Source organism: Plodia interpunctella, chromosome 14 (assembly GCF_027563975.2).
Source record: "Plodia interpunctella isolate USDA-ARS_2022_Savannah chromosome 14, ilPloInte3.2, whole genome shotgun sequence".
In the NCBI taxonomy this organism is placed as follows: Eukaryota; Metazoa; Arthropoda; class Insecta; order Lepidoptera; family Pyralidae; genus Plodia; species Plodia interpunctella.
The window spans coordinates 8650638-8663847 of record NC_071307.1 but is presented as its reverse complement, the minus strand read 5'-3'; the positions used below and the strand labels follow the sequence as shown (position 1 = coordinate 8663847).

The following is a 13210-nucleotide window of genomic DNA, read 5'->3' as shown; positions in this document are numbered from 1 at the left end:
TATTTTCAATCATTCGTTTAGTAGGTATTATCATATGATCTATACATATAACAAAAACTAGCTAGGTTTGTTTTATTATTATTATAATAGTGTTGTTTTCATCTGTATATTCTGTACTGAGGCGCCACCTAGCTAACCAGTTTGAAACTTTGCAACGTGGAACTGAAATTGTGAAATTTCAAGTTGGAAATTACGGTTTTTACCAATGTCGAATATTTATTGCCCCGAAACAGCCGAACTTTGGTGGATTCTTTATACATTGCTGTTTTTTCGTTGCGATAAATAAAAGCTCTCATACAAACTAACGCAAATGTTTGTTCATTCGTGTCGGCAAACACTCGGGTGTTTAGCCGACGTAAGACCGAGAGTTTTAGACAGTCATTGTTAGATGGTGGCGCTAGAATTATTTATATATCATGTCCTATCTATATTCGTATCCATTGTATTTTACTAAAGAGGTATTTTAGGGTTAATATCATCATGACTAAGTCCATAAATTCACCTGGCCGCTGGTATCTGAAAACGACCTAGATTGTAAGAAGTCTTTGTCTAAAATTTAGAAGGTAGCAAAACGACTGGTTATCTATTTTTTTTTACACGACACGGCGCTTGTGTTTCAGCTCTAATCCTAATATTATTAATTTGTTCGTTAATTGTTGACATCACAATGAAATAAAAGTAGGATTTATTTGACCACACACACTGGTTATGATAGCGATAATTTGATTTATCTGTGTATTTAAGAATGACAAAATATTTTAATATTATCTGGAAATACTGAAAGGGAATCATGAAAAATAAAATGAAATACTTACAAGGTTATACATACTTCAATAAAATAAACAAATGAAGAAGAAAATAGATTTAAACAATAGTAAAAAAAATAATTAAAAATTTAAGTTTTACTAGAAAAGGGCTGATAGTTTCCAAATCACAAGAGCACTCTCAATTAAGTAATCTTTAAAACAAAAAATAAAATAAAAACAAGATCAAAATAGGTTCACGACACGTTAAACTTATAAATTCCCCTCCTTCTGTCGTAGTGGGTTAAAAATACAACTTTCCTTCACCGTCCATTATATAATCAGCAATCACAATGGTATGATGATTATTCAATTTCCCGCCAAAAAGAAAACGCTTCCAGAAAGGAAGCAGCCAAGGAACTTAGAATATTTTGAAAAACACTTATTTTTTTCATTCAGTATCATGTCTTGTATCTTTTTCTCATCCAGTTGAGATTTTTACAAAACTTTGGTTGTTTTTAAATTGGTCAATTAACCCATCACATCCTGGTGCAGGGTATTTACAACTCAAGCATATATTACTGTGTCAAATGCTGATATGTTTTGTTTTGTCTTTGTCTTTCAGGGGTTATAAGTTTTTATTGTTGTTTTTGATGCGCTTATTGTATATATGATAGCTGGCCATTAAGTCAACTTATTATTAAAAATAGTTAAAATATTTCTAAGCTCCTGGTTCCCGGAGAACGTGAGGACAGACGATCCAACATTGCATATAGAGTGCTTGTTTATGATAATTCCCGGTTGTCAGTGAAATAAAATAAATATTGTTGCATTTTTATTTTTTTAAATGCAGTCCTTCAAATGGGGTGTTTTTCAACAACATATAGAATTAAAAAATATATATATATATATCATTTATCCTTAGGAGTATGTATAATAAACATGGAATTAGTAGGTACACGGAGTACCTTTTAATATCATGGTCCTTGTCCTAATCCTTAATTTGTTACTTGAATTGATTTTTTATCCCATTAGAATTAATGTGACTCTTATGTTGATAATGAAAGAAAATCAGATTTATTTAAGTTTTCTTCATATACCTACGTACACATGTTCATCTTTAACGCTGCATTAAAAATAATAATAATACTTAAAAAAGTATTTATTGATAACATATTAACCTGGTATGTCTTAGCCTAGAACATTTAGATTAAATATTTTATAACTTTGCTTCACAATATTATAAATCTTTGGGACGAGCGATGCATCCATCAATTATTTGATGAAATTTTTCTCCTATCGACAAATTTAGTACAAAACATGTCTAATATTCCCAAAGAGCGTACTCATGTAATGTTAAACAGGTAGAAATATTTCTAGTAGCGATACTTTCAACATTGCGGATTTTCCGTGAAATGTGCGCGAGCGGGGCGAGTGACGTGGAGTTCCGTTCTCATTTGTGACCACAGATTGACAACCATAAATTTATAGTATACTAGCCGCGCCCCGCGGCTTCGCTCCCGGGAGAATTTCGGTAAAAAAAAGTACCCAGGTTATATTCAACCCGTGTACCAAATGTCATAGCAATAGATCCAGTAGATTTTGCGTGAAAGAGTAACAAACATGCAAAACACACCCTCACAAACTTTCGCATTTATAATATTAGTGGGATTAACAAGTCTGTGTTGTGTTGACGACTGTTTTTGTACCGGCTATATACATTATCAGCACACAGTTTGCGGATTAGACATACATTGCCGGATTTTTTTTGCAGTTAATAAAACCTATCATACACTATGCGCTATGTTCGTGCATTCGCGTCGGCATCTGTCCGAGTTATAACATGAGTGATTAGTGATGGAAAAATGGCCGCGGCACGGGTCAAGTGGCTCTCGTCTCGAAGAAGCACTTCTATAAGACTTATTTTTCGTTGATAATCACTTATGAGTGATTCGTATTTGTTTTTTTGTTTTATCTTTACTGGCCATCAAAACAGTATCAATACAAAATAATAGAATATATATATATGGGCCAATGGCGGGCGTATTGCTAAGCAATCACTTCCAGCCAACTTTTGGGTATTGAGAGATGATAACATAAGAGGGTTGGCACAATACGTATTTATTTAGAAATACGTATACTAAAAATAATAATAATAATATAAACATACATACCTACATATAAATATATATTAATATTTAAGGAATAAATAATATTTATTTAATTTATAATGGATCGAATGAAGCTGAGCAAAAGAGAGTCACCAACGAGACTGCATTGCAGTGAATGTCACGAACACTGCTTATGAAATATTGAACTGTTTCTATATCGAGCAAAAGCGGTGGTGGTTCAGTGGTTAAGACGCCCGCCTGTGAGCCTTGATAGGTTCGAATCGTACTAGTGCCCCATGAGTTTGTATACCAATCTGCCAATATGTAAGAAACAATCATAAGCCCTTCTGGCACTATAGGGACCAACACTGTTCAAATGAGTTTCTTTCGGCAATTCTTCTCAGCAGTGGTCGTTCCGAAATGCCAGTAGTTTGTAGCTTGAGTTTTAGTGAGAAATTACTAAATAATATAAAATTTGAAGTGAAAAAGTTCCTGTGAAGATCGAATGTTTGAATTAATGACTTGATTTAATTTGTCTTATGTATTTATGTACTTCAATAACTGCGTGTTTCGATGCTGTGACACCGCGAAGCTCGGAGTCAGCGTAAAACATTTTAAGATTCAGTTGCGATTTCCTGACTTGACCTCAACTCTCTTGGGAATGCTATTGTTGCCACAGCTAATCAACGCCTGCAACACAAGGGGTGTTCCACGCATTGCCTACTTAGTGGCAGATTAGTATAGATCTTTTGTCACTCTTTATAGTCGTATTCCTCATGGCTGAGGGTTGTTGGTCATTACGTGAAATGAAACACACACAACATCTTTCTTGGCATTATTAGTGGAGTAGTTTGCCATTGCCTTCTCTATTTCACACACAAGTTAATAATCAACTAGTGTGCAGGTTTCCTCACGATGTTTTCCTTCGCCGGAAGCAAGTGGTGGTCTATGAAAACTACTATACGTGAGTCAGATTGGTATACAAACTCATGTGGCACGAGTGTAGGATTCGAACCTGGGACCTTTCGATTCACAGGCGGGCGTCTTAACCATTACACCACCACTGCTTTTGTCACAGTAATCTGTAATTGCACTGCCTTTCTCACCCTTCAAACCGGAAGACATGAAGCAAATGTGTTACATTCCACAAGGTCATGACCCTCAGCCAAGAGAAAAACTAATTGCTATACGACCGTGTAATGTTAAAATGCAACATAAGATCTACATTTGTTAATTGACGTCCTTGGAGAAAGGCTGCGGTGAAGTTTGTTGCGCCGCTTCTTCTTCACCTGCGCTTTGGAAGTCTACAGTAAACTTAGTTTAAGTAATTTTTTGATGTCAATAAGTGATGTATATCATCCGAATTGAATAAATAATTTTGAATTTCAATTTGAACTATTCTTACGTTAAGTTTCAACAATCTACTGGATTTCCATTTGCCATTGATGGATTTCCTTTAAATTATCTTTAAAGCGCTCGCTCGAAATATAAATGGGGATTTTATGAGAATTCTTCGAAATTTACACGGGTTACAAATTATTTTCCAATAGAAACGAACAGCTTTTTGCATGATTATTTAGTTTTGCAGAATTTGAGAATTGTTTTCCATCATGTAATATAGACATAATGTACTATAGACTATATTATACCAGGTGCGCCCCGGGGCTTCGCACCTGTGGAAATTTCGGGATTAAAAGTACCCTATGTGTTATTCCAGGTTATATTCTACCGGTGTACCAAATTTTATATCAAACCGTCCAGTAGATTTCGCGTGAAAGAATAATAACACATAGGGTACTTTTTATCCAGAAATTCCCACGGGAGCGAAGCCCTAGGGCGCAGCTAGTAGAACAAATGTGACATTTTATTCTCAGTAGAAGCTATCGCATGAGCACACCACATGAGTAGATACGAGCATGTCACAGCCTGCTACATTGATTCAAACTTTTTGAGGCTCGTCTATGTACTTTCCAAGAAATGTATTCCAATGCTGAAGTGCCAACTTTGATCGTTCTGTTCAGTGTTCGTCGCAGTCATAGTTCAAAACCTGGCAGTATTTTGTTCGGGACAGAGCCGAATTTGTTAAAAGGGCCCCGTACCTACAACTTAATACATCAAGTTATGATATTTATACTATTATTATAAAGAGGTAAGCGTTTGTGAGTTTTATGTTTGAGGCGGGTAATTTCCTAAATTACCGAATCGATTTCAAAAATTCTTTCGCCATCAGAAAGGTAAATTATCCAAGCTATATTTTATCTCAAAATTCTCACGGGAGCGAAGTTCCGGGCAACATCTAGTTAGTTGTAAGGGAGTTTTTCCTATATATGGTTAACGGTGTAACAGAATCGACAAAAATCAAGTACAATATTTATATTAAACACTGTACGCTATTCGAAGCCTATAAATAAATGAGAGTGGCACTTCCGTTTCCGTTATATTTACGTGTTTCCGGCGTGTTTTTCTGACATTTCCCCCTCTTTTCCCACCGCCACAGGCAGGCCACGCGTTGGGTTGCGCGTGGCTCTTGCCTCATTGGCGTCTGTTTTCCCATCTAAGACGGTCGTGTTCTTTTTAAGTCAAAGAAATAAATTTAAGAAAATATTTGAACAATATTTTCGGTATTTAGCGACCGTTACGTGTTTGAGAAATAAATAGAATAAGTATAATTTCATATTTATTGGATCTTTGGTAAGCTAATTTAGATTATAAATCTTTTTCTTCAGACTATGAATATTTTCTGACTGAATACCACTTAAAAATATATGTTTTATGCAAGTCGTTATGCATTTAAATTTTTACCCTGGTACAGAGGGTAGTTCTTTGATTTTTATTTTCTGCAGATTTTCAAAACATTTACAATTTTATTGATATTACTGCTATGCTGCACTATTTTTAATGTAATTTCAAGGTGTGTTATTGATTAATATTGCCTTTTGTAGATTAAACATGAATAATCCTAATAGTAAAGATGACAGCGAGAATGATAAGCGGAGTCCTAGTTCCAGCGATAGTTCATCGAGCAGCGATTCGGACACATCTTCTAAAAGGAGGAGTCGTAAGAAGTATAAAAAAGACAGAAGATCAACTAGGCTTCTGAAAAAACTATCAAAAGAAGTAAGTGTTTTACGAAATCAAGTTTTTTGTCAACAATCTCAATCCACTCCAAATTATGTTGCCGTAGACGATAATTTTATTGAAGCTAATGTTAGTGGTGAGTTATTCAGTCCAGCCAGAAATATTTTGTCTCCCAACGTGGAGCCTGATAATAAAGCTGTTAATACCCAAAGTTTTAGCATCTGTTTAGATACTAGTCTAAAAGAACCAACTGTCGCGAAGGCCCCTACTGAATATATCACCGCAGTAAATAGTCTTCAACGTTTTGGTGATTCATCTTGGAGTGACGTGCGTTACTCCGAGGTGCAAAAACAATATAGTTTTTCTCCGGGATTCATAGAATTAGAAGTAAATGATGAAATTAAGTTATTTGACACGGCTAAGAGTTATTCGTTTGTTGAGAAAAGTTACGCTACCCTGACATATGCATTATTAAAACAAAAAGAGACACTGGAAAGTGGCATAAGAGATTTTCTTAAGTGGTCACAAGAATCGGAAATGATAACCTATTCAGATATAAAGAACAAGATGGAGGATATATTCTTGAAAGGTGATTTTCACAAGGTGTCCTCAGATGCAATGCAGTTAGTATGTGGGCACAGAGCCGACATGATTCAGCAAAGGCGCGATTCAATTTTAAAATACGTTAAAGATCCTTTAGTTAAGACAGCACTTAAGAAGGTCCCACCATCTTGTTCTCATTTATTTGAAGAGCAGACTTTCACTTCTGCTTTAGAAAAATATGGCGGTGTAAGAAAAACATTCTGGATGAAACCAAAACCCAATAAACCTGTTGCGCAAACAGGTTCACATGATAATTATCGGTATCCCGCGCAGGGATCTAGCAACAAGCCTGCGCAAGGCTATTATACAAAAAATCGCCCACCTGCGCAAGGGGGTAGTTACAGAAAATATTTGCCAGCGCAAGACGAACATTATGAATACCGTTCTACGCAAGAACGTGATTACCATGCTAAGTTAAAAACCTCCCAGTCATTTCGTGGCCGCTCAGGACGTGCTGAAAGAGCAAATGATAGACGAGCACCAAAACGAGCCGCATCGCCCTCATGGAAAGGGAAATCCCGCGACAAACATAAAAGGTCCTGACTACAAGAATTTTCAAGCCGGCCAGCTCCAGTATTTTTATCAAGAGTGGCAGGACCTGAATGCTTCGTTGTACATTCAAAAAATAATCCAGGGATATCTCATTCCTTTCATACGAAAACCTCCCTTGATATCTCCAGAACAAGGCACTGCCTTGCAAACCCCCTTTTCTCCGGAAATGTCAGAAGTGATACAAACTCTAATAAATCAGGGAGTTCTGGAAGCGGCCGTACAAAGTCCAAGTTTTTTGTCAACCCTATTTCTCGTGCCCAAAAGCGACGGCTCATCGCGACCAATTTTCAATTTGAAGAGGCTCAACCAGTATGTTCACACACAACATTTTCGACTAATAAACGTTCACAGCGTGCCAGAATTCTTGCAAAACGAGGACTTGTTAATAAAAATAGACTTGAGCCAAGCGTACTTTCATATTCCGGTGGCAAAACGACATCGTTGCTTCCTAAGGTTGCTTTACGAAGGAAAGTTACTACAAATGACGTGCCTACCATTTGGGTTAAGTTCGGCACCGAAAGTATTTGCGAGTATAACAAATTGGATTGCTCAGATCCTTCGAGAAAAAGGCATCAGGCTGATCGTTTACCTAGACGATTACCTTTTAGCACATCGGGATCCAAAGGTCCTCAAAGATCAAGCTTTGACAGTCGTCAGAACTTTACAGCGTCTAGGTTGGAAGGTAAACTTGGAGAAGTCTATCCTCATGCCACAACGACAAATAGAATACTTAGGAGTTTTATGGGATCCCTTAAGAAACAAAAAAGCCCTACCAGACAAAAAAGTCAACAAAATTATTTCAGCGGTAAAATCTATACTGGAGGCCAAGAAAATCAGACTGAAACAATTACAGAGCCTCATAGGTATGCTAAATTTTGCCAGCTTCGTAGTGCCAAGGGGCAGACTACACTATCGACACCTACAACTCCTGATGAATTCCATGTTATCAAAGAAAGCCAAATTTTTTCAAATCACCTTGAAGGCGAAAAACGAATTGACATGGTGGCTAGAGAACAGTCACATGACGTCATTGTTGAGAGTACCCGCACCCACTCACTTTCTGACCACCGACGCTTCAGACATAGCGTGGGGTGCGAAGTTAAACAACAAAGAGTTGACCGGAAATTGGACAATATCAGAAAAACTTCTGCACAGCAATCAGAAAGAACTGTTGACTATACTGAAAGTACTACAACAAGGTCATCGATTACAGCTAGCAAATGCCTCTCTCCTTATCCAAAGCGACAATCGCACCGTGGTAGCCTACCTACGGAACGAAGGAGGAACTCGATCGATGCCTCTTCTGGATCGAACATTTCAGATATTCGCGTTGTTAGATCATTACCAAGCTCATCTGCGAATCTACCACTTACCGGGGTTGTACAACACCGAAGCAGACCACCTTTCCAGGTTACGCTGCCCCCCTCAGTGGCATCTCCTGCCAAAAGCGACTCGAGTGGTGTTCGAGAAATGGGGAACGCCCTCAATAGATTTGTTTGCATCCCAAATAGCTCACGTCGTTCCAGATTACGTATCGATCGATCTTTGGGACCGTCAGGCAATCTACTACGACGCTCTCAGTCGACAATGGGACTACCAAATAGCCTGGGTTTTCCCACCCCCATGCCTTGTTCCTCGAGTATTGCTACATATGAACCAAGCCAGGGGCATATTTTTACTTGTAGTTCCACGATGGGAACAAGTTTTCTGGCGCACGGACCTGGAGAAAAGAGCGGTGGCACCCCCTCATATAATTTCGAATCTACGCGAAGTCCTAATCGACGCGACTACCAACATACCACCACCGAACATCAAATCAATGACGCTGGAGGTTTGGAAATGTGGGGGTGGGCCAGTAGCCTGAGTGGTTGGACTAAAGAGCAAAAGTGTATGCTAAGATCTGGATGGCGACAATCAACGCTAAAAACTTACAAGTACGCGTGGCTTCGATGGATTCATTGGGCAGAGCAAAATTGCGTAAACCACAGTAGCCCTAGTGAGTCAGACTTAGCACGTTATTTGATCGATTTATCTCAAAAAGAGGGCCTTTCTTATAAAACTATACTTTTGCATAAGTCCGTAGTAGCTACGCTTAGTAGTACGAACTCGTCATCTTTAAGTTCTCATATCTTGGTAAAACACGCTTTGAAAGCAATTTCCTTAAAAACGCCAGTTTTAGGAAAGCCACCCATATGGGATGTATCTCACTTATTAAACTATTTATCTCACAGTAAAAAAGACAATAGTGGTTTGTTCAGAGTATCCCAACTCACTGCTATGTTATTACTTCTTTGTTCTGGAAGGCGTGTGCATGATTTGACTCTGCTTGATGTCTCACCCCAACATATGGTCATTGAAGAAGACTGCGTAACTCTTTGGCCTCGCTTTGGATCAAAAACTGATTCATGTGATTATAGACAATCGGGCTGGAAAATTATTGCGAATAAGCATTGTCAGTTATTGGATCCTGTTTACTGGCTAAAACAGTTATTAAATGCGTCTCAATCTAGAAGACAAGAATGTAGTCAAAGATTACGCAATGCTCTATTCTTGACAATAAGAGGTGAACCCAAACCTGCTTCCCGCACCGTAATCGGAGGTTGGATAAAAGCATTACTTAATGAAGCTGGTATAAAAGCTACTCCTGGTAGTGTCCGAGCGGCAGTAGCTTCTAAAAATTGGATTGATAATTTCCCACTGGATCAAATTCTAGCTCAAGGAAATTGGCGGTCAGCAGAAACTTTTCGCCAATTTTATCGTCGTGAAATTGCGCAAACTGATATTAATAATGAAAATATAAATAATATTAGTTCTTTATTTAGTCCGGCCTAACATCAAATTATTTTGTTCTTATGTAACTCGTATAATGATTGAGCAAATTGGCTTAAAATTTCTATTATGATATCCATAAGTACACATGTGTATCAGTTGATTTGATTTCTAATTTAAGTACATACGTGCTAGTACATACATATATAATTACTTACCCTAATTCTAAGGTTGATTTATTAAAATATAATTAAAAAGTGACATTTCAAATAAATTATATTTCGGAGAATGTATTTCTTTTACTTGTAATATGTCTCCCCTCTCTATGTTTTACATACAGCCTATCTTCACAGAAAATAGCATTTCTAATGTGTTCTCATCGAATTACAATGATATCACATTGGTCTTTTCCACCGCCAGGCGATAACAAACACATCTCTCATTTATTTATAGGCTTCGAATAGCGTACAGTGTTTAATATGAGCGTTTTACCTTACAATAAAACGCTTATTAAATACTTACCTATTCGAAGCCTATACAATAATTCCTGCCTGGCTCATAAACGAGACGCAATGAGGCAAGAGCCACGCGCAACCCAACGCGTGGCCTGCCTGTGGCGGTGGGAAAAGAGGGGGAAATGTCAGAAAAACACGCCGGAAACACGTAAATATAACGGAAACGGAAGTGCCACTCTCATTTATTTATAGGCTTCGAATAGGTAAGTATTTAATAAGCGTTTTATTGTAAGGTAAAACGCTCATATTAGTATAACTTATTTGATTAAAATAAAGAATTTATCTTATCTATTGTGTTATACTGTTTAAATATATTATACTTTTTGGATTGGAAAACACAATAGTAGGTAATCTAAATTGTTTCGGAACCGTTAAAGGCCTATGCACGCAGGACAGGATATTGCGTGTGGAATTTTAACGCATATTTACTTGTGTTAAAAGTTCCATGACAAAAAACAAGTAGTAAGGTGATGTATTTTACATAAATATTATAGGTCGTACCACCATTTATACTCGTAAATAAATAACAATACGGAATAACCAAAAATTATATTCTTCTATCTAAAATTGACAAAGATAGAAACGATTGCTACGTCAAGAAAATTTAAAAATGGTAACGATATCTAACGAATCTTGTAGCAAAAAATTGATACTAGAAATCCTACGTACGTTAATAAATATCTATTTAATTATAATAAAAGTTTATTCTTAGGTCTTTACGTTACGGGCTAGAGGGTCCCATCGCATTTGCGCCCTCAAGTGACTAAATCCGACTCTGTTTCGACACCATTCTTATTCTGTGTTCCGTACGGAGTAAACATGTAAAGTTTTTGATGAACGACCTTGTGTTATCATGGTAATGTTCTTTTTATATCTGCGTGTGTTGTGTTTTGCACGACGACGATGTACATACGTTTATAACCTTTGTTGTGTATGCCTTTATTCACCTCCTCTCCAATACTGTGATATAAGTCATAGGGCTGCGAGCAAGCACTCATTTGTATACGAGAAGGCGAGACGCACAGACTGTGGAGCATCAGTCATGATGTACAATTACGTGCGAGGACGGGGCACTATAACCTTACTTTTATATCAAAATCAAATCATTTATTCAGAAATTAGGCCTTCACAGGCACTTTTTCACGTCATATTCTAAATTAAATGATGATTACCAAAGCTATATATACTCGGCGAAATCGTAAGAACTCGCGCAGATACAAGCCAAAATCAGCGAAAATTATGTTTTTCATTTTAGATATTTGGTGTTTAAAGTCCAAAATCAAAATTAAAAGTTTATGTTACTCGGACTCTTTGGGGCGTCACAGCCGAAATCAAACAAGTGGAATTTGTGAGAGAGCTACAATTTTCCTTTCGGATATTATATATCAGGAGATATTCAGGCATAAAAAAGTAAAGTATCTTGAGTGGTCTATTTAATGTAGACTTTTGAAAGTATTGACAGGTGCTGTAATACTATTAGGCGATGTGATAAATACCACTATGTGAAATAGTGCGCAGAATGGTATATTTCCGCACGATAGAAGCTATTTCAAGTAATTTTTTACATAAATTTCCTTCGAAATCACTTTAATTCATAGTTTCAATGTGTTCCGTTGATTTTATCGACAAGTTTTGTATCGAGAACCCTTTCAAAGTAGTTCAGAGAAGTTGATTTAAGTTGTAAACAAACTTAGCTGCCTACTTAGCTTTAAAGTTATTGGAGCGTGAATAGATCTATATCGATACTATGGGACTTGTGTAAGTACTTACTTTTTTGTATCTTTTTATTTTTAAGTTACTAGCGACCCTGCCTTATGAAATTTGTTACACGGGTACCTAGAATATAACCTGAACGTTTTATCCCGAAATTCCCACGGGAGCGAAGCCCCGAGGCGCAGATAGTACCTACCTACTTGTATAACCTGAACGACGTCGCTTGTTAAAAAATTGTGCATATTAGTTTTTTTTTTGTCATTATTATATTTTGTAACTGTTTATTTAATATACTTTATTGTTCAAAGTGAAAACATACCTACTACTCTATAAACAAATATGTTAAAAGTGAGGGTAACCGCACCGAACATTTATTTAAGATGCGCAAATCAGTACGCGCATACCCGGAAATTGATAAATTGTTGTTATTTAGATCTATTTGGGTGAATTTCACGAGCGTTTTGAACGCCGCCGTTGGCTATCATTGGTGTTTATACCATACACAGTAATCAATTTAATTATCCTATTTGATAAATAAATAAAGTACTGGTACATAGGTACAATGTTAATTTTATAAATGTTAAATTAAAAAAAAAATGATTCTTTATTTAAAAAAATATGCGACACTAATGGAACGCTACACGCCGTCGTGAAATTCAATACAAACAGTCGTGAAATTCACCAATTTGTGTTTTTATCATGTGAAGTGAATTTGTAATTCTGAATGAGAATAATATCTTAAATCTAAAAAAGGATTCTCTCCTAGCTAACCATTCGGACAAACAGAAGAAAAAATTGTGCGGCTGTTGTTCTCTAATAAATAAATAAACATATATATTTTTTTCATTTACATCTTTTACGTTTTTTTTCCATTATCCTCCACCCTGTCGCGTTTGTCTTTCTGTATGAACGCGATAAACTCAAAAACTATCGAACTGATTTTTGTACGGTATTCACCTTTCGTTTTCACCAATACTTACTTAGATAGTGTGAGGAAGGATTAGGTTTAATTTATTATGGTTTTACCCGTGCGAAGAAGGGACGGGTTGCTAGTTATGTGTAATTATTTCATGTTAAGTACCTAACTTAGGTACAGTCATACTTAACAATTAATTACTAAATGATA

General features: G+C 36.6%; 1 protein-coding gene across 1 annotated transcript; it reads left to right on the top strand.

Annotated features, from left to right (window-relative positions):
* The first annotated feature begins 5287 nt into the window (after window positions 1–5287).
* LOC128675344 (uncharacterized) lies at window positions 5288–7123 on the top strand. Its single transcript, XM_053754689.1, has one exon. The coding sequence runs from the start codon at window positions 5804–5806 to the stop codon at window positions 7076–7078; it is 1275 nt and encodes a 424-aa protein (XP_053610664.1). The 5' UTR covers window positions 5288–5803; the 3' UTR covers window positions 7079–7123.
* The last annotated feature ends 6087 nt before the right edge of the window (window positions 7124–13210 follow it).

Bases quoted from the DNA above. Each gene is read 5' to 3' on its own strand.
- LOC128675344 (XM_053754689.1), top strand. From the start codon at position 5,804: ATGAATAATCCTAATAGTAAAGATGACAGCGAGAATGATAAGCGGAGT.